The sequence below is a fragment of the Crinia signifera genome, chromosome 1, assembly GCF_055691185.1.
Source record: "Crinia signifera chromosome 1, ASM5569118v1, whole genome shotgun sequence".
NCBI classification, from domain to species: domain Eukaryota; kingdom Metazoa; phylum Chordata; class Amphibia; order Anura; family Myobatrachidae; genus Crinia; species Crinia signifera.
Window position 1 is genome coordinate 420,763,872 of NC_139217.1, and position 25,477 is coordinate 420,789,348.

The following is a 25,477-nucleotide window of genomic DNA, read 5'->3' on the forward strand; positions in this document are numbered from 1 at the left end:
AACCCTTGGAATTTGGTTATTGGTACAGGATCCGAAGCCATGCTCACCTATCACCTATTCATAGGGAAGCATTCATATCCGTCTTCGAAACATTACTTGGATCAGGTCCTTCCTTACCTGGGAAATCAGTACTGTTAGCTATGTCTCTCTGGCCTTACCTCCCACCTTGCCTCTATTCAGTCTCTCAATTCTACTGCTTGTCTCATTTTCCTCTCTAGTCACTCAGCTGCCCCTCTCTGTCAGTCATTGCACTGGGTCACTGTCTCCCCATACTACACAGGCTTAACATCAAACTCCTATAAAATCCTACTAATCATCCAACCTAACCGATGCTCCCGATGGTCGACATGGGTTTTTCATTTTTATTTAGTGTCAATTGAGCATGTGGACTTCCAATTAGTGTTCCGCATTTGCTCACCATGCTCCAGGCCAGGTGCCTCATTCCACTACCACTGTGCTCGGAAAACTTTACCTTCCCCGATCGAAGTCCGCGTGGTTAGTAAAGTAGGAAATAGTTTTTAAAAAAAATAAACAAAATCATGAAAAACTCATGTCAACCTTTATACATGTCAACTATTGTCATGTTGACCTACAGCTAGTGTAGACCTTTTGTCTGTTTCAACCTTGTGCATGTCGACCATATGGTGTAAACCTATTGACTGTCAACCTTTGTCACTGCCAACCTATCATCCGGTTCCCGAGGCCTAACTGGTTCCTAATGCACTGACATGCCACATACCATACCTCCCAACTTGTAGGAAGACGAAGGATGGACACAGGGATGCACCTAATTAGATGGGCGTGGCCTATACTTGCGGCTCTCCAGCGAGGCCACGACTCATTTTGATGCTATGGGGGCATGACCCAGAGGCTCTGTGAGCCTCTAGCCATACCCCCAGCCCCCTGGCTGCGGGAATAGACGCTGTGTGCATGCGCACAGCGTTTATTCACCGCTGCTCAGCAGCCAACAGGGGGACTCCCAACAGCCCCCCCTCGCCGTGGGACACTGCTGGCTGCGGGAGTGTCCCCGAAAACCAGAACATTCCTGCGGTAATCGGGACTGTTGGGATGTATGCACATACTCAAAAATAATAGCACAAAATGTCTGCCTCTGCTCCTTTATTAAAAAAATAAATGATAACAGTGTACCATAGTGGAAGAAAACAGTAGAAAAACACCGGTATCTTCTACAACGTCCATACGCAGCACACACAATAATGTTTCCTATACATACATCTCATATAGCAGAAGCTACCATTCCTGTCACATAAATCTGTTGATTTGAATGTTTTAACACCATTAATCTCTTAATCACTATCCTCCAGGGTTGCCATGGCAATTTAGCATGCACGAGCCTCAGGGGAGTAATCCATTTTGATCTCATGACTGGAAACATACTATTCCAGCTGCTAATATCTCCTGAACAGCGATCCAAAAAATAGTAAAGCTACAAAGGGCACAAATGTGTTATCAGAAATTCCGAAGTGAGATCTAATAATATTACTTTTGTCATTTCAAAGCAATTAAATATTCAGTCTTCATCAGCAAACCATGCATGCAAATGATTGGTTGCTTAATATATTTATTTAAGCCAAATTTCTGAAATGTACCCAAAAGGAAAACAATGAACAGGATTCCCAATGGAAACTTTGCCTCAAACTTCATTTAGCTTTAATGCAATGTGGTAAATCAGGCCCAACCACAACACAGATTAAAGAAATCCATCTCAGTCCACACAATCTGTAATTTCCACCAAATTATCCTAAAACAGCAGGGTTTTCATTATGGCTTATTTTACTTTTTCTTTGATTATCACAATACACTATTTTATTCTGTTTTTCTGTAATTTTGTACAAACATCTTACAAATTCTCTCGGGTACAATATTCCAAAACACTGCTTAAAACATACGAAAAGAAAAAAGAAAAGTAGAATTTGTACAGGAAAACAACATGGACACGCCTATGTATAAGAGTTGCTGAGGAAAAGAATTTGGTGATCTACAGTATTGTCTCCTTTTCATAGACACATTCTCATAGACCTTAAGTATAGATATAATGGTTTCCAATGCCCAGCACTAAGATAGGCAAATGGTTACCTGGATTATAGAATTATTGGATCCATGTCTTTTTGGGATGTGTCCAGCATCCCGGCGGTAGGGATGCCAGCATTCACAATACTGACGCCATTCTGACTACCTCCTGTGCATCAATGAGGATACTGGTGCCAGAATCCTGACTGCTGGAAAGCCGAACGAAAGTATGCAGAGCGGGTTAGGGCTAGGCCGGGGGAAGGAGTTGGGGTTGCCAGAATTAGGTTTAAGCACAAAATGGCACCCATTTCCTGTTTCCATTATCATCACCACCTTGTAAAGGTAAAGGAACATTTCTACAGCCCCCAGTCACTGACTTTACATTTTGTGAAAAGCAACTTACTGTAGACTACAATTTTATAGGAATGCAAACACAGTGGATGCAGATATGGAGTACAGCAATATCTATGGCAATTGGTTTGGTAAAGTCATCATTACACGTAATTGGTTCCTAGTGAATAAATAAGCTATATTGATCGGTCCACAAAATGGCTGCTTCCACTACTTGGATATAGCAGGTACAGATTATTGGTAATCAACCCATTAGGCTGCTTTCTCTGGTTGTCTGATAAACACAGATTCTAAAATACGCTGACCAATCAAAAAGCATCATACCAATGCAATATTAATACACTCTTAGCTAGTAATAATGGGCATGAACTTTGCTTTAAATAGAATATGAGAATATAACTGGTGATGTCCTGTACAACATAGAAAAGGTAAAGTTTTAACGGGCAGTGGGAGTTGAGGGAATGCACTGCAGACAAGCAACTCCCCCCAACTTTTCCCACCACAGACCACCTGAAAAGGAAACCCACTGCATCAGGTACATGGGGCAAAAATAGGAGGGCAGGATGGTTCTGAGAGTTGGGAACAAGGGCAGGCCGTGGAGCGCCAAATTATGCCCTGCCCATTTACTAGTCTGTACCATACTTGGCTACCCTCCCGGAATGGCCGGGAGACTCCCGACAATCAGGTCCGCCTCCTGGCACCCCAGAAAGGTCGGCAAGTACCCAATTTTCATTTGATCCCCCATCTTCCGCTGTCCTGCATTGCTCTTGAGAAGAAATTAAAGCCGACATTCAAGGCAGTATGGAGAGAGGGCGGAGCTAAATTTACGCAAATTTCATAATTCACATTTTTGGTTAGCTTAATGATATCAGCATCTGTTCCACCCCCGGACTGCAGATCAGTGTCTCATCTCCGGTCCTCTCCACCAAAGTAGGCATGGATGGGCTGTACTTAGTACATTTGCTATTTGTCACAATTTATATTTTGCATATACTGTATATTAGTGTTTTCATTTCCATTTTTTATTCAAGATTAAGTTACTTCCTAAAATAATGAAGTATATAAATATTAAATAGACGAGCACTTTTACCAGACAAATACCTCTGATTTCAGCCTTTCAATTTCAGTGTCTTGATCTTCAAGTTGTTGTCGCAGTTGATAAGCTGCAATTTTCTCTGTTTCTACAATTTGTACCAAGTGAATATATTTCTGCATCAGGACCTCTCTCTCTATCAGAATGTCTGAATAGCTGAAAAGGGAAAGCATTCCATTAGTTATCTTTTTTCATTCATGGCAAAAGGGAGGAATTTAATAGGATGAGAGATTCAAAAATTTTGACATTTGGTATGAATATTTTTTTTTTAAAGCGGCAATCATTTACACTGCAAAACCTGTTAAATTTTGAAGTGTAAATAATTGCTGCTTTAAAAAAAAAAAGTGGTGTAAATAATTGCCACTTTTTTCCTTACCAAATCTCTCACTTTCTGAATGTTTCAGCCTATTAAATTTCACCCAAAGTACTGTTTATGTAGGTTGCGGATCTCCAGCAGAGAGAGCTAGTGCAGGGCAGCTCTCTGGTGAGATCTAGATAATCTGCTAGCGCATATGCTTTATGTGGTTTCAAATTCAAGGTCAGGCCTGGCAGAAGCTTTGTAGTTTTGACATTGTCCTAAAACGGTAAATATGACATGGAATTACCAGTGGTAATAAACACATGAGTCTTTACTATTTAATGTGCTGGTACCATCTTTACAAAGCCATTGGCGGAAAGATGGTGCAGTAGGTAAGGGAGGAAGGGACCAAAACTAGCAGGCATGAGGCAATCCCGCCATCACATGCGCCCAGAGATGTAAGTTCATCCCAATCGCCCGGAGGCAAATTGATGTTTGCTGCCCCCCTTTTAAAAAATAAAAAGGGAAAACACATATTGGGCAGGACTCACTAATAATCCCCGGTATTAGCATAGTTAATAATCGCATATGCAGTAACATATGCGATTATTAACGCAAACGCGATGCCCGGCGATGTGCACCGGGTCCCCCCCCCCCTCCCTGCCGCTGTAAAGGCTCCGGTTCCTCCTCCCTGCACTCAGAAGTGGTGCAGGCAGGAGGAAATCACTGGTCCGGGCAGCACAGCAGGAGGCTGCCCGGACACAGGTGAGGGGGATGCAGCGCGAATCGGCAGGGGGTGCGCGGGGCGGCGGGGGACGCGAAGGGAAGCCTATAGGCTTCCATGGAGTTACGCCAAATAGGAACTGGCGTAACCCCCCGCAGCGAAGCCCCAGCAATGGGGCTTTGCTGCATATGAAAATGCTGTAAAAACCCCGAAAACTGGGTTTTTACGGCATTTTCAGCTTGCTGAATCTCGCCCATTGTGTGAGAACAGCAAGTAGGTCAGAGTCTGACTCCGAACATTCAGAATTAGCGTTTACCAGTGGGTCCCATATCACAGTCCAGCAGCAGCAGCAGGTGCACCATCACTTGCATATATGTAATATGCACACGCAGGGACAGGAGCTCCGAAAGGAACCCGCCGGCAGTGCGGTAAGTAGCCAACAGGCATAGGGCAGCATCCCCCATGGAAACCTATGGGGGAAGTAGTTGCCGGCGGGGCAGGAGGGATTGCATCGGTTATCGGAGATTCCTGCTGTGGTTCCTCCTAGATACAGTCAGGGGATACTTAATATTTGCAGAAAATATTAAATGATAAATATGTCCCTATGTTCCTTTCCTGAAAGGGCAAGTCCCCTCTTTCATGCTTCCAAATTTTGGGAGCTATACATACTGGGAGGGGTTTGGCAGATGAATGTCCTGCCCCGGGTACAATATGTTTGGTATACCAATGCATGTGTGTGTGCAAACATCAACTAAGGAAGTTCTTTAACAAAAACAAAATGATCTGTCCCAGTATTACCATGGAAGCTGTAGAATAGTCTTCTGAAAATGGCCTTACCTCGCTTGGTGAATCGCCTCCACCCACTCATCCCTGTCAGCCTCCTCTTCACATCGCAGTTCCAAAGGCTTCTGGGCCTCGTGGCCAAAGGTGACAGTGAAGTAGTGCTGCAGGGATCACAGGATAATTATATTGGCATCAGGTCTGACTAGAGCGCTATATACAAGGGAAACATTATTAAGCACTACTCGGCCATTACAAAGAATTAGCACCTAATAGTTCTACAGAATGAATCACCCTTGTTACTCTGATTTATAGTCCCAATTCTAATGCTGAAGTAAAGGTAAACTGATAACATGATTCAGAGTTGTGCGCAATGCAATATTTATTTGTTGAGAGCGATTATCGGCAAACTTCGCATGTGCCTTAGGCACAATGCACATGAACCAAGGTACCATAGTAATGACGCTCATAGCAAGAGTTATTTGCCACATGTTTGACAGTCAGGAACCGCTTGGTAATAAAGAATTCTGGATAGAATGCAGGCACATCGTGACCAGTTTCAGGTCGTATATTTGTGACTGTTAAACCTATGTAGCATACATGGTGAATGTGGCTCCGTTCCTGCTGCCAATCTGTGCGGCCAGATGGTTAGGTGACCTGCTCTGCATCTTGTACACCAGGCATGGCCAAACTTTGGCCGTCCAGCTGCTGTGAAACTACACATCCCAGCATGCCTTGCCATAGTTTTAGCATTCCCTAATAGCAAAACAGTTGTAAGGCATGCTGGGACTTGTTTCACAACAGCTGGAGGGCCATCGTTTCGACATGCCTGTTCTACATAGCAGCTTGGATTTGCGATGCTGCCTATGGGCGTCTCAATGCATTTCCAGGTATCTGCAGCATTAGAACATTCTCACACATTAGCTGCCTACAAATTTGCAGCTGCGAATGCATTAGTGACCAGATCTGAATCAGGCACATAGTTCATATATTTATTTATTAATAGTTATTTATATAGCGCACACATATTCTGCAGCACTTTACAGAGAATATTTGAACAGTCACATCAGTCCCTGTCCCAGTGGAGCTTACAATCTATATTTCCTACCACATGTATATGCACACACAGACATTCTAGGGTTAATTTCGTTGGAAGCCAATTGACCTACCAAAGGTGCCGATTTATATTTTTGCTGGTAAGTGCTCAAGCCAAAAATATAGAAGTGGCTTCATGAGGAAGGGGCGTGGCCACAAAATAATACCAATTTATATTACACAGCACAGTTGTCTCCAATATTCAAATTACGGCAGCAGAGGTCCCCTTTTTATACATTACTTGTGGACCTGCAGCTGTTTCTCTATGATAACCGTACATACCCCCATGCACAGGAATGCCGGGCAGATGCTGCTGTCAGCTCAGGTAATGGCGCCGGGTCAATAAAGAGCTGGCCCGCGTCTGCAACATTTACTTCGCGGACGGAATACAGTCTTCCCGGCATACTGTTTCCCAGGCGGTAAGTACAGCGATGCGGGTGCTGCAACTTCAAATTAGCAAGTTAAAACGGTGGCCCAGCAGTGGGACTCAGGCCCATGGGTAGGGATGGCCATCGACCATCGATGATTTGATTTATGGCCGATGTTGAATACTTTTGCCATCGTTGTGGGAGAACCAGATGGTTTCCCTACATCGATGGCAAAGGAAAACCGATGTTTCTTGTTTTTTTTTTTCAAGGTGTCGGGACACGGAGCATAGCTCCACCCCCCGACACCTCCCGCCCCTGAGTTCTGATTGGTCCATGGACCATTCAGTCATATATAATGGATGACCATCGATAGCTAAAACTATCGCTGGTTATCCATCAAATAGTTTACTACTATCGATGGCTGGGTGCAGAATCACCATTGATGGCAACCATCGATGGCATCTGCACCGGTGGCCATCCCTACCCGTGGGTGCTCATCAATTTCTGTGGGTGCTTGGGCCCTTGAGCACCCACAGAATCGGCGCCTACACCAACCAGTACATTTTTGGATTGTGGGAGGAAACAGGAGAACCCGGAGGAAACCCACGCAAACACGGGGAGAATATACAAACTCTGCACAGTTAGGGACATGGTGGGTATCGATCCCATGACCTCAGCGCTGTGAGGCAGTAATGCTAACCATTGCACAGTCCGTGATGCCCGTATATATGGGATATATACTTGATGTACAGTATATGTACTGAAAGGCTTTTAGTACTTGTTGGCTTTTTACCTAGAAGGTGTGGGGAGTGGCAGTGTGGTGCCATGTACTGTATCATCAGTGCTTCATGCTGTATGGGGAAGCAATTGGATCAGGAATTCCTGGAAAACTCCCAAGCTCCCCATGGCATTGTGCCAATTGTCCTCTATGAAGAGAGCATCATTGAAGCTACAGCCAATGTGTCTTTTCTTTTCCCTTAGGCCTATTTAAATTGATTTTAAAATTAATTTCAAATAATAAATTGATACAAAATAAAGAAAGTATAAGATATATTAAACAGAATAGTTAATCAGGCTTTGTTCCAAGCTACACACCCATCTTTTTGTTCTGCAAGCAAATTCATCAGCTGACAACCAGTAAGCAGATAACCTCCCTGTTGTTCCTCGGTGACAGCACTGTGGTTCCCGACAGCAAGTTAAACTGAAAGTAAATATACCAAGGTATATACTAAACTTATTGATGTTATGTTAAGAAAACTGTCCAGCTTTGAATCTGTGGCAACCTATGGCACTCCAGTAGCTTTAGAACTACACTTACCAGGATGCCCTGACACCGTTTGACCATGCTGTAATAGGAAAACCATGGCAAGGCATGCTGGATTGTTCAGTTCCAAATCAGCTGTATTGCTAGAGGTAGCTATTGAATATAACCTCCCTTCATGGTGAAACAAAGTAAATTTAAAATTCTAGCTTAAAAGGGCTACAATAGGATTTGCGGGGTAGCCAATTCTCTGTGGAAATTTACAGCGGATAATGGTTTCGACAGGGGCTGTCCATTTAGCTCTCAATCCAGGACTTCAGCATATTTCCATGATAACAAATGGGGGTACTTGTGTATTTTGGCGGCGCCCATCGCATCGCATACCATTACGCATGCGATGGTATGCGATGCGAGGCGATTTCGTTGGTTAGTGTACAATGGCATACAATTTTCAAATTGTATGCCATTGTACATGGCATACAATGCCATACGATGCGATGCGATTAAACATTGTATAAGCACCCTAATGGGTGCTTATACAATGTTAAGCACCCTAATGGGTGCTTACAATGTTAAATGCACCCCCACGCCACCCCCCCACTATAAACGTGAACCTGAAGCGTGGCGAGCGCAGCGAGCCCGCGAGGGGCGGCAGTACGCGTCCTACGACCTTTTCCTACCCCCACTATCCACGTCGGCGTGGAGTTGAGAATAGATTAGTGTGGCGAGCGCAGCGAGCCACCGAGCCCGAAGCGCGGCGAGCGCAGCGAGCCCCGCGAGGGGACGCGGATACCTGTGAAGCCCGCGAAGGGACGCGTTTACCTGTGAAGGTATCCACATCCCCTCGCGGGGCGCGCTGCTCTCGCCACGCTTCGAGCTCGGTGGCTCGCTGCGCTCGGCACACTAATCTATTCTCGACTCCACGCCGACGTGGATAGTGGGGGGGCTCGCCACGCTTCGGGTTCACGTTTATAGTGGGGGTGCATTTAACATTGTAAGCACCCATTAGGGTGCTCAAAAGCACCCTTTAGGGTGCTTATACGATTTTTTTATTGTATAGGGGGTCAAAATCGCGTCGCATCGCATGCCATCGGGTACATGGCATGCGATGCGATACGTTCATCGAACGATGCTGAAATCGGGCGCCGCCAAAATACACAAGTACCCAAATGGGTCCGGATAATTATCTATTATTGGAAAGCCCAATAATGACCAACGGTCAAATATCATACTATTAGACTCTTAGGCGGAAATTTACTAAGATGGGCGATTACGGCCGATCCCGTGTACGAAGCTGCTGTATTCTTCGGATTCGGGATTTCCAATGGTGAAGTGATTCATATTTGACTGCCGAGTTTCCCGGCAGCTTAAATACGGATAAGCATGAAGCATTGCATGGATCAATCAGATCCGTGCAATGCTTCTCTGTGTAAAAAAAAAGAAAGTAAAATAAATAAATAATTTTACAAAAATGGCGTGAGCCCATCAGCATCACCAGCCCTGAGCTCATTCAGTCAGTCCTGTTTGCAGAAATGCAGGGGGGGAGGAATTCAAATGGGGTCCACCTGCATTTCTATTACCAGCACCAGTCTCTTGGCCGGGTGTCTCAAAAAGCTGTAATACTGAATCTGTAAATCTGAAACGAATATATAATTCATATCCAGATCCTAACAATCCCTGGAGCTAAGTATTCATTTTGTTCTTTCCCCCACAGACGAAAGTGTAGCACCATTTCACTATACACCCTTTTTTCTATTCGAAACCTGGAGTAAGGAATTCACAGTAACAGAAATGATGTGTGGCGCCTCGCCGAGATGTTATTCATTATTTACACTAGTGCCCTCTTTATTCACAAGTTAAATAAATATAGTTCCTGGACATACTGCCGCTATCCCACATCGCAGGCTGCTTAATAAACTTGAAAGTGTGGGATTGGATTATAAAACAATTAAATGGATAAGAACCTGGTTGCAGGATAGGAAACAGACAGTTGTCGTAAATGGAGTGCATTCTATGGATGGACATGTTACCAGTGGAGTACCCCAGGGATCTGTACTTGGACCAGTGCTCTTTAATATCTTTGTTATGCTGCTTTCAGACCGCATAACTGGCTTTGACCCTGTATTTGGAAACGTTTCCAAAAACGGGTCTGCCAGATAAAACCCCTTTCACACCGCAGCACTTAAACGGTATATTACCGTTTAAGTGCCGATTTTTTGACACTGGCAGACCCGTTTTTGGAAACTTTCCAAATACAGGGTCAAAGCCAGTGCAGCCTTCAGCCCTCCCCTCCGTGCAGCTCCCCCCCCCCTCGCGTGTCGACCGAGAGCATGTCGACGCCCCCCGCGCATGTCGACGCCCCCCCCACCCCACCCCGCGTGTCGGCGCCCCCCCCCCCCCCCCGTGTCGACTTACCCCGTGCCGGTACCTCCGTTGTGGACTGCAGCTCAGTATGCTCGGAAAGCACTTATGAAAAAAGTGTCTTCCAGAAAATGGCTGCCCCATAGGAAACCCTGTTTAAAAAAACTGTCTTCCGTATGGGGGGCAGCCATTTTCTGAAAGACACTTTTTTCATAAGTGCTTTCCGAGCATACTGAGCTGCAGTGCCGGGAACCACAACGGAGATACCGGCACGGGGTAAGTCGACACGGGGGGGGGGGGGGGGGGGGGGGGGCGCCGACACGCGCGGGGGGGGGGCTCCAGTGCTGTGAATACTTAATGAGCGCTCATTAAGTATTCACTGTGCTGAATTTAGGACCCAGCTCATTGGCTGGGTCCTAAATACCGTTTCTGAGCCGATTTTTGCGCTAAAATACCGGTTCAGAAACGGGTAGGACCCTGCATTTTAACCGGTTAGAAAAAACGGCATTTTCTAACCGGTTAAGTGGGACTGGACCTTTCAGACCGCACACATTACCGTTTTAAAACGGTAAAAAAACGGCAATTTACCGTTTTAAAAGTGCGGTCTGAAAGGGGCATTAGTGACATTGCAAATGGTATTGAAGGGAAAGTATGCCTTTTTGCAGATGACACAAAGATATGCAACAGAGTAGACACACCAGGAGGGGTAAATCAAATGACTGATGATCTAAGTAAACTTGAGAATTGGTCAAGAGAATGGCAACTACAGTTTAATGCTAAAAAATGCAAAATTATGCACTTGGGACTCAAAAACCCAAAGGCTCAATATAGTATCAAGGGTACTATAATGGAAACTACTGAGGAGGAAAGAGATCTAGGAGTCACTATTTCAAGTGACTTTAAGGCAGGGAGGCAATGTAACAAAGCAATGAGAAGGCTAGTCAGATGCTTGGTTGCATAGGGAGAGGAATCAGTAGCAGAAAAAAAGACGTAATAATGCCACTGTATAGGTCATTGGTACGGCCTCATCTGGAATACTGTGTCCAGTTCTGGAGACCATATCTTCAGAAGGATATAAATACATTGGAGAGTGTACAAAGAAGGGCAACTAAAATGGTTCATGGCCTACATCACAAAACTAACCTGGATAGACTAAAAGATCTTAACATGTATAGTTTGGAGCAGAGAAGGGAAAGGGGTGACATGATAGAAATCTTCAAATATATCAAGGGTTTTAACATAGTACAGGAGGGAAATTTTCTTCAAAGGAAAAGAAGTAATAGAACACGAGGACATGCACTAAAACTGGAGGGAGGTAGGTTCAGGGGAAATGTTAGAAAGAATTACTTCACAGAAAGGGTAGTGGATAAGTGGAATAGCCTCCCATCAGAGGTGGTAGAGGCTAAGACAGTAGAACAATTTAAACATGCTTGGGATAGGCATATGAATATCCTTACAAAGAAATAAGGATTAAAAAGGGTTGAGATTACCTGAAGGCTAAAAAAAGGGGCAAACTAGATGGGCCAAATGGTTCTTATCTGCCGTCACATTCTATGTTTCTATGTTTCTATGTATCAAGACATTTTATTGCATTGAGTGTTGTTTCACAAATGATAATAAATCACCTGCAGAAAACCATCTCAGCAGACTACAAAGCGGCTGCTAATAAATATTTATGACTCCTTCATCCGGGATTTAATCATGACATCGCTCCTGTTTGTTAGGACAGCGGTAACACCTAGATTAGCCGGGTAATGTGCAATATGCTTTGCTGCATTTTTACTGCTGTTTCCTCAACGTTCCCATCCATATTGGTCTAATTTAGAAATCTGTGTAACTGCAGATTTACCCCGAATAACTGAAGGAAATGATGCCCAACTGAAGCATGTCCAAGAGGCTGATATAATAACATCTCAATGGCTGCACGGACTCTCAGAGTGACCCTGGCAGCTTCCCACAGCTGCACATTTATTTCAATAGGCAACATACTGTAGTAGTAAACAGGTGTTACATTTGCTTTGTTTTACAGTCACAGTTTATATATATGATGTGAATGATTCAAATATTCTCTGTAAAGCCCTACGGAATATGTATGCGCTATATAAGAAACTGTTGTTATTATTAATAATAATATTATATACAGATGCTCCTCACTTTAAGACCAAGTTCCGTTCCTATGATATGTATTTAAATGAATCAGTCATGGAACCACATATCTAATGATACAGGTAATCAGCAAGGATTTTGGGAGCTGCAGAGGGCCCAGATAAGGGAGATGATGGCAAAGAGATGGGAAGACTTGTAGGAGCAGGGGTCCTGGGCAGTGGCGGCTCCATAGGTGGGCTGCAGCACAATCCGAAGTGGTGTGGCTCCCCTTTTTGAACTTTGGACTGTCCTGCAGCCCCAACTCTGGAGCCGCCACTGGTGCTGGGTGTAGCTTCAGTTGTAAGAAGTTGTTAAACAGGTACCGCTTTCAGATCGCATTGCTGGGCCAGACCCGGGATCTCGATCCTGGGTCTGAAAAGGGTCTAGCACATTCACATTAAATCGGGTCGCCCATTATACACAGGGCAACCTGGGTTTAACCCCTTCTTATATCCTGGGTTGAGTTGCTGGGTCAATCGACATGGGGTATAAGGTTTGGTGCTTTTACACCGCACCTCCACCAGGCAATAACCCGGCAATAACCCGGGTAAGTGTCCTACAACACACATCACATTCATGAGACCAGTAGACTAGCAATGCAAAAATAGAATAAAGACGTTAGATTTATCACAGATTTGATGCCATCATGATACATTAATTTACAGGGATTTATTCAGTTTAAGAAGACAACAGCTGGAAAAACACATTCAGATATCTGCTCCCATATTTCGTAGTGCCACAGGCTTTAGGATGCTTCTGGGTACATCATGTACAGATGCCACTTGTAAAACTGTAAGGAGTCGGCAGTGAGGGGTGAGCTGACAGTGGTTATAATTTGCTGGTGGAATCTGCGCAGAACAGGCCTTGCTATTTTGTCTGTGGTTCCTCTCATCCACTGCCTGATTGACAGGCAGCAGCGTTGAGGTGGCTCCCTATGAGTGTGTGCTGCTTGAAATGGGGCTTATTGCTCCTGGTCTCCAGGAAGAAAGAGGACAGGGTCTATGCATTGTAAACTGTCCACTATATACTATTCATGTATACTGCACCACACAGTCTGCGTCGCACAGCCCATGTGCTAACGCATTGTGCACAACAACTGAATAGGACACATCTGTAGGTGCAGTGTAGAATGGGTTGACACAGGAATTTTCTGTGTCCAAGGTGTCGTGTTAAAGGGGGTCTCCAGCAATAACCTGAGTTGAAAGACGTCCGGCTCTTGCCAGGAGCGAACATGCAGGAGACGCTCGCGTGCGCCCCGTGGCTACAGAGCTGGCTCCGCTGCCTCCCCCGGTGCCCTTCACCACCCGCCGTCCCCCCTATCCCTGCCCGTCTCCCTGAAGAGGAGACAGGCAGGATGCTGTCGTGGCGCCATCCTGAAACTGGGACGCGCGTGCATCTCCCAGTCAGATGGAGCGCCTCTGCGCCGGCAATCGCCAGCGCAGGCATGCTGGCGATCTCCGGCCAAGGATCAGAGGTGCTCCATCTGTACTAATCAGATCTTGTAGCAAGACTTATTTTTGGCAAAAAAAGATGTATGACGCTAACAGAGTCTCACAGGACTTGGCGAACAAGATGGGCTGATTGGCTGGACTGCATAAAAGGATGCAACTGTAGTTGGCTGGTTGGAACAATATCATTCTCGTGTATGGCTAGCTTAAATTGAATCTTTAACCACTTTTCTTCCTTTCCTCCTGGCCGTAATCTATTTTATATTGTATTGTGTAAATCTCTTTTTTAACCCTTTTGGGGAAATTTACTAAGATTGAATGGGTACGAATGCATTCAAGTCTGTGTGATTTACAATCAGCTGAATGCGGCTGATTGGCCGTATTCGCCTGTTATGAATGGATGCGCCATCGACAGAACACTATGGCCGCATACAGCCCTGTTCCATCTGACTTACCATTATTCATACTGGTGAATTTGTATACTAATTCACCAGTAAATACGAATGTAAAATAAAGTTTAACATGGGCTTCTATGGAGCCGCAAAGCGCCAATCAGCCATAGAGCATCATATTGACCTGTAATGTTCACCTTATATAGGAAATATAATCATTATTTTATGGAACTTATATAACAAATATGAGCGACGGTGGCATTTTTAGCGGATATTTTGCATATCTCTCACAGAGATGTTGGCACTCAAAGGGTTCAATTTGAAATTGCAACACATTGGTCTGTGTAATCTGTAACCCTTTATTTTATTTATATCCTTTCTTAAACTAAAAATTGTTCTCTTTTATTAGTCTAGTTCATATATGCTCCAGTGTTTGAGGAAACATTAGATGACGAATGTTATGCTATAACTCTTACTGGTGGAATCCAAACTAGCTACATGCTGAGTCTGACACGTTGCAAGATACAGTTTGCTCGGTGTATAGGGGGCATGGCACAGGGGAAGGTTGGCTGAATGACGGCATGACAGCACAATGGCGTCATTGTGGTTCCACCCCCTGCTTTACAGTGACATAAAGACAGGCATTGGAGAGTGGGTGGCAGGGCTAATACACAAGGAATTTGATTCAGATAACCACTGCTCCCAAACAGTGTACATACATAACAGACCAAAACAAAACGGGATCGATACATGGGGAGGGCATCAGGCTAGTATTCAGATACATGTGCCGAGATTAGCGCAATGGGGTGGAATAGCTGACCTTTGTGCTTATTATGGAAGTTGCTTGGGGGGAAAAAAACTGTTTATATGCCTGTCTGTCTTCACTAGTTGTCTTCATGATTGTGTCCACATTTCCCTTCAACTCTCCAGCAGAATTGGAGGTTTTTGGACACAAGGTGTCAGTGCTCATTGCCAGGCATTAATGACCGTTGCCAGGTGCAATGCTCATTACCAAGGGTTAGTGCTCACTACCAGGGGTTAATGCTCATTGACAAGGGGTCTTGGAGCCTCGGAGGAGAAAGATGCTAGAAGTCAAATTTGACCTCAAGTGTCTTGACAGGGAGCACCTGGAAGTGCTGCGAGAGCATAGCGCTGTGCTCCCTGTCAGATGCTAGAGGTCAAATATTATCTCTAGCGTCTGTCTCCTCCAAAGCTGAGGAGTGAGGGGGAAGGCAGTGGCGGGTGGCGGGGAAGGTGGCAGACTCATTGAATGACCGATTGCAATTGCCTAAAAGCACATACAATCTGGTCCCAATCATGACTGATCAGATGTGCAGTACATCTGATTAAAGGACCAGCCATTTGACCCATGGGACCGTGCATTGCACGATTGTGTGCACACATTGTGCACACAATCTACAAACAATTTATTTAATAAACCCTTGAGATTGTATGCTTGGGAACAATATTGTTCTGGTGTATGGGGGCTTTAAGGGATTCTGGGTTAGATGTATTAACCAGTGTTAACTGCATATGCTGCACTTAATGCTGATCTTGAGGATTAACGGTTTTTAACATGTATTAAGAGTGCACTTAATGTGCACTAGGGGCAGGCCAACGATTAACACTATGCGTGGCTGTCCCCTTCAAACACCCTGGCGTTTACAGCTTGAGCGATGTATGACTGTCTGTCAGGCATACAACGCCCGTAAAGCCGCCCATGGCCGCTTCTCCAGCCCAGGGCTAGCATTGTCATATTCACACTGCAGGGACCCTGCTGCTGGCTACGGGCTGCACATGCCCATTACAGCCAACAGGAGGAGAGAGTTTTTTTTTTTAAAGTGTGTATGCGCAGTGCTGCTGGGGGCGCTGATAAAGAGAGCCATGGACACAGGACATAACGGCTCTCCTTACTGGTGCAGGGGAGGTTAATACATTAGTCTGTAACGGGTGCCTGCTTCTCCTTGTTATGCAGGAGAAGTGGGACCCGTTAATTTTCAAATGTAAATGAAATAATAATACATCTGCCCCTTTATCTGGTGTCTCTGACATAACTGTCAGCTAGTGGGATAGGAGAAATATATATATTTTCCGGAGCAGCTAAGTGTGAGGCTTAATAAATTAAACCTGACACTAAGAATCATTACAGACTGATTATATTAAAAAGACTGAATGGTTATAAGTGGTTACTAGACATGTGAAAGCAGCATGCGCCACTTTCCTTTTGTTCCATTTCTGTATTATAATTTACCAAAGTAACTGCAGAGAGATGGCGGCTGCTTACAAGTGACAAGACAAAGAACCAGGTTACAGTCGGATGCTGTGATGAGACATCTGTAAGGAGAGGTCATAGTTCAACACACTCCCCTCACACCTCCCCAGGTGCCCCTCACTCCTCCCCGTGCCCCTCACTCCTCCCCAGGGGGCCCTTCACTCCTCCCCACATATCCATACCCCTCCTCACATGGCCCACACTCCTCCCAACATGGCCCACACCCCTCCTCACATGGCCCACGCCTCTCCTCACATGGCCCACACTCCTCCTCTTATGGCCCTCGCTCCTCCCCACATGGCCCTTGCTCCTCCCCACATGGCCCACGCCCCTCCCTACATGGCCCACGCTCCTCCTCACATGTCCCTAACTTTTCCCCACATGGCCCACACTCCTCCCCACATGGCCCACACTCCTCCCCACATGGCCCACACCCCTCCTCACATGGCCCACACCCCTCCTCACATGGCCCATGCCTCTCCTCACATGGCCCACACTCCTCCTCATATGGCCCTCGCTCCTCCCCACATGGCCCACGCCCCTCCCCACATGTCCCTAACTTTTCCCCACATGGCCCATACTCCTCCCCACATGGCCCACACTCCTCCCCACATGGCCCACACTCCTCCCCACATGGCCCACACTCCTCCCCACATGCATTACGTGTATTTACAGAGCACTCCTATTGCACCATACATTTACAGAGCACTCCTATTGCACCATACATTGTCCTGCATTCCCTCTTGCTTTGTGTCTCGGAAGTTGTTTGAATGTGAAACAATGATTGGAATTAATCAGTGCAGCTTATTTTCTTTCTGCAGCGAAGAACAATCAGGATCTAGTGATGGCTGAGGGATCTCCAGGCAGAAAGAGAATTATTGTCTTACTTCCTTTAGAGTTCGTGTTAATATCAAATATAAAACAATTCTATATTTCTTCATTTGTTCTACCAGATTTACATAAAAGTGTATTCAACAAATGGATAATCTAAGTCAAATGAATGTTATTTTTCCCTGACAGGCAGCCATACGATCTAGTTCCAATCTATAACATTAGACACTTTCTCCCCCACAAGCAAATACACTCACAGGCCCACGGGACCCGTGTACAGAGGAATCCACACCATGCTGACACCTCATGCTGCCAAAGATCAGCTTGAAATACAACAGGGACCAGCAACTGTGGCCCATCATGCTCATACAGGGCTACAATTGTTATAGTCATTAGTCTATTCCATACTTCATTTGGGGTTATTAATATAATGACCTAGTTATTGGAACCTCTCCTCACTTGTCCTGTAATTTGTTTGCATCAGAAAATATTTATAGGAATGAGAACGGTGTATGAAAAAGGTGTCTCTGCACTATGACGTCATTTCCATTCAAAAACATGGGAGACCTGTTGGACCCGATTTTCCTTAACCTTTCCCGGCAACTCCCCGAAGGGCTCCTTCTTGGTACTTGATGTGCTTTTTTTTTTTTTACATGTGATAAATCAAATTCAATTTATCGCATATAAAAGCACTCGCAGGGAGCTGCTGGGGAAGTTCAAGGAAAATCGTATGTGATACATCACAGGTGCAAAAAAAGCACCCATGATATGCCGCTTATGGTCCGATTGTTACGTGCAGCGGAAGGTGCATAGGATCCATACTTGCCCACCCTCCCGCAAAATATCCATTTGCAGCCGTACGGGGATCGTGTCGTGCGAGGCGGGTGGACGGGCTTAAAAAGACATGCAGCGCTGTGTGTCAACCAGAATCACCCCCCTTAAAATATTCTCTCCTCCTATGGGAAACTTCAGTGGGCTGAGAATACAGCAAATAAACACAATTTCAAACCTTTTGTTCTAAATTACTCTATGGAGAGTCAATGACACTTTAATTTCTTAAGCAAAATTCCTTAGAATGGATGTATGATATGTCGGACGGGACAGGTCAACAAACTGGTGCTGTGATATCAAGAATTGTGACCTTCTGGCTTTAGAATGTTAATCGTTATGTTTTACCACCATGTTTACAGCGCAGCACTATCATGTCAGCATGTCTGGTTCAGAGAACTGCTGCCCCCCTTGTGCTTATTGATCTTCTAAATGTCAATCAGACATAGCAATTCCCCATTAGAAAATGGCATAATTTCTTGCAGATATAAATGCCGACCTATTTCCACAGACCCATTAATGAGCAGAAAATCAAATATATATATACTAGGTGATTCATCGCGCCCTACGGGCGCTCTTCACACCGTCGTAAGGGGCTGCGCCCCCTTAATTTGTGAACGTTTGTATATGAGAAATATGGTTAGAATTGTATGAAAGATGCCCTGTATTGCAACTTAGGTGTCTGCGAATCGCGGGAGGGGGGGTCGCGGAGGGTGCCGCGAATTGCAGGAGGGGGGGTCGCGGGGGGTGCCGCGAATTGCAGGAGGGGGGGTCGCGGGGGGTGCCGCGAATTACAGGAGGGGGGGTTGTGGGGGGGTGGATGCTGCGAATCGCGGGAGGGGAGGGATTGCAGAGAATCGCGGGAGGGGGGTCGCGGGGTGGGTTGCCGTAAATCGCGGGAGGGGGGTTACGGGGGCGGGGGTTGCGGCGAATCATGGTAGGGGGGGTCGCGGGGGGTGTGCCGTGAATCACGGGAGGGGGGGTCACGGGGTGGGGTGCCGAGAATCGCGGGGGGATGTGTGTGCCATGAATCGCGGGAGTGGGGGTTGCGGGGGGGGGGTGTGACGCGAATCGCCACAAGAAAAAATCAACACAGAAAGGTCAACACATGTAAATGTTGACATAAGTGTGGCACTTCATTGGTGTCCATGTCGACACATGTGAATGAATATGAAAACATTCAAAAAATGAAAAAAAAAACTTCAAAAACTCATGTCAACCTTTTTCATTGTCGACCATAGCCATGTCAGTGTTTTCCATGTGCAATTTAATTCTGGAGCTGCCGCGAATCGCGGGGGGGGGGTGCCGGGAATTGCGGGAGGGGGGGTCGCGGGGGTGGGTGCCGCGAATCGCGGGAGGGGGGGTTACGGGGCGGGGGTTGCGGCGAATCATGGTAGGGGGGGTCGCGGGGGGTGTGCCGTGAATCACGGGAGGGGGGGTCACGGGGTGGGGTGCCGAGAATCGCGGGGGGGTGTGTGTGCCGTGAATCGCGGGAGTGGGGGTTGCGGGGGGGGGGGGTGGGGGGGGTGTGACGCGAATCGCCACAAGAAAAAATCAACACAGAAAGGTCAACACATGTAAATGTTGACATAAGTGTGGCACTTCATTGGTGTCCATGTCGACACATGTGAATGAATATGAAAACATTCAAAAAATGAAAAAAAAAACTTCAAAAACTCATGTCAACCTTTTTCATTGTCGACCATAGCCATGTCAGTGTTTTCCATGTGCAATTTAATTCTGGAGCTGCCGCGAATCGCGGGGGGGGTGCCGCGAATTGCGGGAGGGGGGGTCGCGGGGGTGGGTGCCGCGAATCGCGGGAGGGGGGGTTACGGGGCGGGGGTTGCGGCGAATCATGGGAGGGGGGGTCGCGGGGGTGTGCCGTGAATCACGGGAGGGGGGGTCACGGGGTGGGGTGCCGAGAATCGCGGGGGTGTGTGTGTGCCGTGAATCGCGGGAGTGGGGGTTGCGGGGGTGGGGTGGGGGGGGGGGGTGTGACGCAAATCGCCACAAGAAAAAATCAACACAGAAAGGTCAACACATGTAAATGTTGACATAAGTGTGGCACTTCATTGGTGTCCATGTCGACACATGAGAATGAATATGAAATTATTCAAAAAATGAAAAAAAAAACTTCAAAAACTCATGTCAACCTTTTTCATTGTCGACCATAGCCATGTCAGTGTTTTCCATGTGCAATTTAATTCTGGAGCTGCCGCGAATCACGGGGGGTGCCGCGAATTGTGGGAGGGGGGGGGTCGTGGGGTTGGGTGCCGCGAATCGCAGGAGGGCGGGGTTCACAGGGGTTCCGGAGGGGGGTTGCCGCGAATTGCGGGAGGTGGGGGGTCACGGAGGGTGCCGCGAATCGCGGGGGGGGGTGTGACGCGAATCGCCACAAGAAAAAATCAACACAGAAAGGTCAACACATGTAAATGTTGACATAAGTGTGCCACTTCATTGGTGTCCATGTTGACACATGACAATGAATATGAAAACATTCAAAAAATGAAATAAATCTTCAAAAACTCATGTCAACCTTTTTCATTGTCGACCATAGCCGTGCCAGTGTTTTGCATGTGCCATTTAATCCTGGGGCTGCTGCGAATCGCGGGGGGTGCCGCGATTTGCGGGAGGTGGGTGCCGCGAATCGCGGGAGAGCGGGGTTCATGGGGGTTCCGGTGGGGGGTTGCCGCGAATTGCGGGAGGGGGGGGTCGCAGGGGGGTGCCGGGGTGCCGCGAATCGCCGGAGGGGGGGTCGCGGGGGGTGTGACGCAAATCGCCACAAGAAAAAAATCAACACAGAAAGGTCAACACATGTAAATGTTGACATAAGTGTGGCACTTCATTGGTGTCCATGTCGACACACGAGAATGAATATGAAAATATTCAAAAAATGACAAAAAAACTTCAAAAACTCATGTCAACCTTTTTCATTGTCGACCATAGCCATGTCAGTGTTTTCCATGTGCAATTTAATTCTGGAGCTGCCGCGAATTGCGGGAGGGGGGGTCGCGGGGGTGGGTGCCGCGAATTGCGGGAGGGCGGGGTTCACAGGGGTTCCGGTGGGGGGTTGCCGTGAATTGCGGGAGGTGGGGGGTCACTGGGGGTGCCGCGAATCGCGGGAGGGGGGGTTGCGGGGGGGTGTGACGCGAATCGCCACAAGAAAAAATCAACACAGAAAGGTCAACACATGTAAATGTTGACATAAGTGTGCCACTTCATTGGTGTCCATGTCGACACATGACAATGAATATGAAAAAATTAAAAAAATTAAAAATAAATCTTCAAAAACTCATGTCAACCTTTTTCATTGTCGACCATAGCCATGTCAGTGTTTTGCATGTGCCATTTAATCCTGGGGCTGCTGCGAATTGCGGGGGAGGGGGGGTGCCGCGAATCGCGGGAGGGGGGTCGCAGGGGGGTGCCGCCAATCGTGCAAGGGGGGGTCGCGGGGGGGTTCTTTTTGACGCGAATCGCGGGAGGGAGGTCGCGGGGGGGGTGTTTTTTCCGCGAATCGGGGGGGGGGGTCACGGGGGAGGGTTTGCCGTGATTCGCGGGAGGGGGGGGTCGCGGGGTGGTGGTTATGCCGCGAATTGCGGGAGGGGTCGCGGGGGGTTCTTTTTGCAGCGAATCGCGGTAGGGGGGGTCGCGGGGGAGCGGGTGTTTTTGCCGAGAATCGCGGGAGGGGGGGGCGCGCGGGGGGGGGAGGTTTTGCCGCAAATCGCGGGAGGGGGGCGCTCACCTGGTGGCTGTGGAGTAGCAGTGCTGGGCAACATGGGAAGGCAGTGGGTGTCTGGCACTGTCTGTGGGCTCACTGGGCTGGTTCTCTGTCACATACCTCCCAACATGACCCTCTCCAGGAGGGACACAATGCTCTGTTTCTAGACTTCCCCTTAATGTATGATTGCCATCACCTGTTTTAAACAGGTTAATTTCTCAGAAAGGTGTTCAGCACAGATGAAGGCAATCACACATTAAGAGGAAAGTCCAGGAACAGAGCGTTATAGACACAGACACCCACTTTGAGTGACAGATGTAGCCAAATATATAGGAGATATAATATATATATATATATATATATATATATATATATATATATATATATATATATATATATATATATATGACACACACAAGCCTACAATGTGAACTGTACCTACAATGGGAATCTGCAGTGGTGTTGTCAGTTGGGAAAGGGGTAGGCTCACTTAAGAAACAGGGTACTTGTGTACTAGCACGGCGCCCACGATATTTGGTCGCACAACATATAATCGCATTGCATCGCATGGCATACACCCGATGTACTGCGATGCGATTTAAAATTGTATAAGCCCCCTATACTATGTTTAATTGTATAAGCACCCTAATGGGGGCTTACAATGTTAAATGCACGCCCACTATGAACGTGAACCCGAACTAGTCACCACCCCCCAGCCCTCAAGCGGGGTCTCCCGCTATCACAAATGGTTAGGGTGGCCCGCATTACTAACCAGCGGGAAGCCATCCCAGGGGAGCTGGATAAAATGATTTCTCGTTTTGTAGACAGGGGGTACGACATTAACTTGCTTAAACACCAAATAGAACAAGTCCTGTCAAAGAGTAGGCAGGAATTTTTTGAGCCAAAAACTAGGGATTCTTCCAACACCATCCCTTTTGTCAGTAACTTCACGATGGCCAGCCCAATTTTGGGCAGGGCCATGAAAGCTCTTTGGCCCATTGTATGCACGGACAAAGACTTGCCCGTGCTAGCTGGGGTCAAACCCCTTCTAGCGTATAGGAGGGGTAGGAATTTGCGTGACAGATTAGTTCACGCTGATGTGTCCAATTCTAATGTTATGGTACCCAATGTAGCTAGGAAACCCCCTGGATGCCACAAATGTAGCAATTGTGTGACATGTAAGTTCATGGTTCACATGTCCGTGCCACATGTACTATGTGGGTCAAACTACCCATAAATTCAAAGAGAGAATGGGCGCCCACCGATCCTCTATTAGCATGACAGAGAGGGGTAAAGACATTGATCAGCCAGTGTCTCGACACTTTAAGGAAGCTGGTCATGTCCTGGATGATTTAAAATACTTCATGATAGATCATGTCCCTTTGTCCAATCACGGTGGTGATAGGGCTAAGGCTCTCCTTATTCGGGAATCCCAGTGGATCTTGCGCTTGGGGACCACTAAACCAGGTGGTCTCAATGACAAGATAAATTGGAACAGTCTTAGTTGAGGGGGTTAATTATGTGTTCCAGCTCTTGTATGTCTTGTTATTTTTTATGTTTATTTTTTATTTTTCTGAACTTTTGTATTTTGTTTGTATTTATGTTCATTATGTAATTTGCTTATTTAAAATATATCAATATTAAATCTCTGTATGCTTTTTCTGTACCCACAGATTTTCCTAGATTTCGCTAAAGCATTTGATACTGTCCCACACAAGAGATTGATTAATAAAATGGAGAACCTAGGATTGGGTGAAAATATCTGCAGATGGGTAGGGAATTGGCTATGTAATAGAGAACAAAGAGTGGTTGTGAATGGTGCCGTATCAGATATGATACCGGTACTAAGTGGAGTGCCCCAGGGTTCGGTTTTAGGGCCCATTTTGTTTAACATTTTTATTAACGATATTGGGATAGGGTTACTCAGCAATGTATCCATCTTTGCGGACGATACAAAACATAGCAAAGTCATCAAATCATCAGAAGATGTCACCATGCTTCAAAATGATCTTGCAATTCTAGATGAGTGGGCAAAAAAATGGAAGATGAGGTTCAATGTAGATAAATGTAAGGTTATGCACCTTGGGAGACACAACCAGTGTGCAAGTTACAACCTTAGCGGAGAGGAACTGGGTAATTCCATACTTGAAAAGGATCTAGGAGTCCAAATAGACAGCAAACTAGGATGTAGTGCCCATTGTAATGTAGCTACAAAAAAGGCCAACAAAATTCTGGCATGTATTAAGAGGGGAATGGAAACTAGGGACTCGAGGGTAATTATGCCACTATATAAAGCATTGGTGAGACCTCACCTAGAGTACGGAGTACAGTTCTGGGCCCCACACTATAAAAAGGACATCATAGAATTAGAAAAAGCCCAAAGGCGAGCAACAAAGCTTATTAGGGGAATGGAGAATTTAAGCTACGGGGAGAGATTAAGCAATTTGGGACTATTTACATTAGAAAAGAGACGTTTAAGGGGGGACATGCTCAACATGTACAAGTATATCAAGGGCCAATATAAGGAACTGTCACGCACCCTCTTTTCTACTAGAAAGGAATCTAGGACGCGAGGGCATGAGTATAGATTAGAAGAAAAAAGATTTCATTCAGCTAGTAGAAAGAATTTCTTTACAGTCAGAACAGTCAAACTCTGGAACTCTCTTCCCAGAGAGGTGGTAGCGGCTGGCTCATTAAATGCGTTCAAGGCAAAGTTGGACAAACATTTACTGGAGAAAAACATCCATGGGTACAAATAAGAAATATAATTTGTCTGTAAAATACCAGAACCTACCAAATCAGCAATGGTTATCTATACCAGGTTGAACTAGATGGACGCAAGTCTTTTTTCAGCCTTACCTACTATGTAACTATGTAACACAGACGCTGCCTCTCCAAAGGTCTTACTCCATGCCTAAGCGGCGTACATCCATTTCCTGCCCAGCCTGATCGGCTGTCTGAGGCGGTGGAACGCACAGCTGATGCCTATGGAACGCACACAGTTGCGTCCATGGCAACGCTGTAGCTGTAACCGGAAGTTCGGCTGAGGAGGCTTCCGGAAGGCGTGTGGGAGACGCTGAAGACAGGTAAGCCTGTGGGTATTTAAGTGTACCTGCTGCATTGTAACCTTGCTGTAGGTGGTTCTGAGGATGGGGGTTCGCTCCCGAAAGTAGTTAACCCTCAATACAGACATTTTGCTTGATTATACAGTCTCCGAGTGCCTCCTTATTTGGAATACTATATATATATATATATATATATACTTAGAACGGCACTCCATGTAATATGAAATAATGACCGGGGTGCTCACACAGGAAGGTAGATAGACATGGGTGGACATGGGTGGCAGTGGCACACACTCGGGTTTACACAGAAGCAGTCAGACTACAGCAGTAGTTTCCAACGTGTCGGAGTTTAATGTCAAAACTCCGAAACGTTGGAAACTACTGCTGTAGTCTGACTGCTTCTGTGTAAACCCGAG

General features: G+C 46.3%; 1 protein-coding gene across 6 annotated transcripts in view; it reads right to left on the reverse strand.

The window, feature by feature from the left end:
• Positions 1-25,477, reverse strand: part of RASGRF2 (Ras protein specific guanine nucleotide releasing factor 2) — a 240,845-nt gene that overhangs the window by 123,619 nt on the left and 91,749 nt on the right. For all 6 annotated transcript variants that reach the window (XR_014450522.1, XM_083151856.1, XM_083151855.1 and 3 more), the window contains exons 2-3: positions 5,335-5,441; positions 3,484-3,631 (exon numbers count right to left, since the gene is read on the reverse strand). Coding sequence is in view for 5 of the 6 variants with exons in the window: in XM_083151856.1 (XP_083007982.1) it covers positions 3,484-3,631; positions 5,335-5,441 (255 nt within the window). In the remaining variant the exon portion in view is untranslated. The remainder of the gene's footprint in view (positions 1-3,483; positions 3,632-5,334; positions 5,442-25,477) is intronic.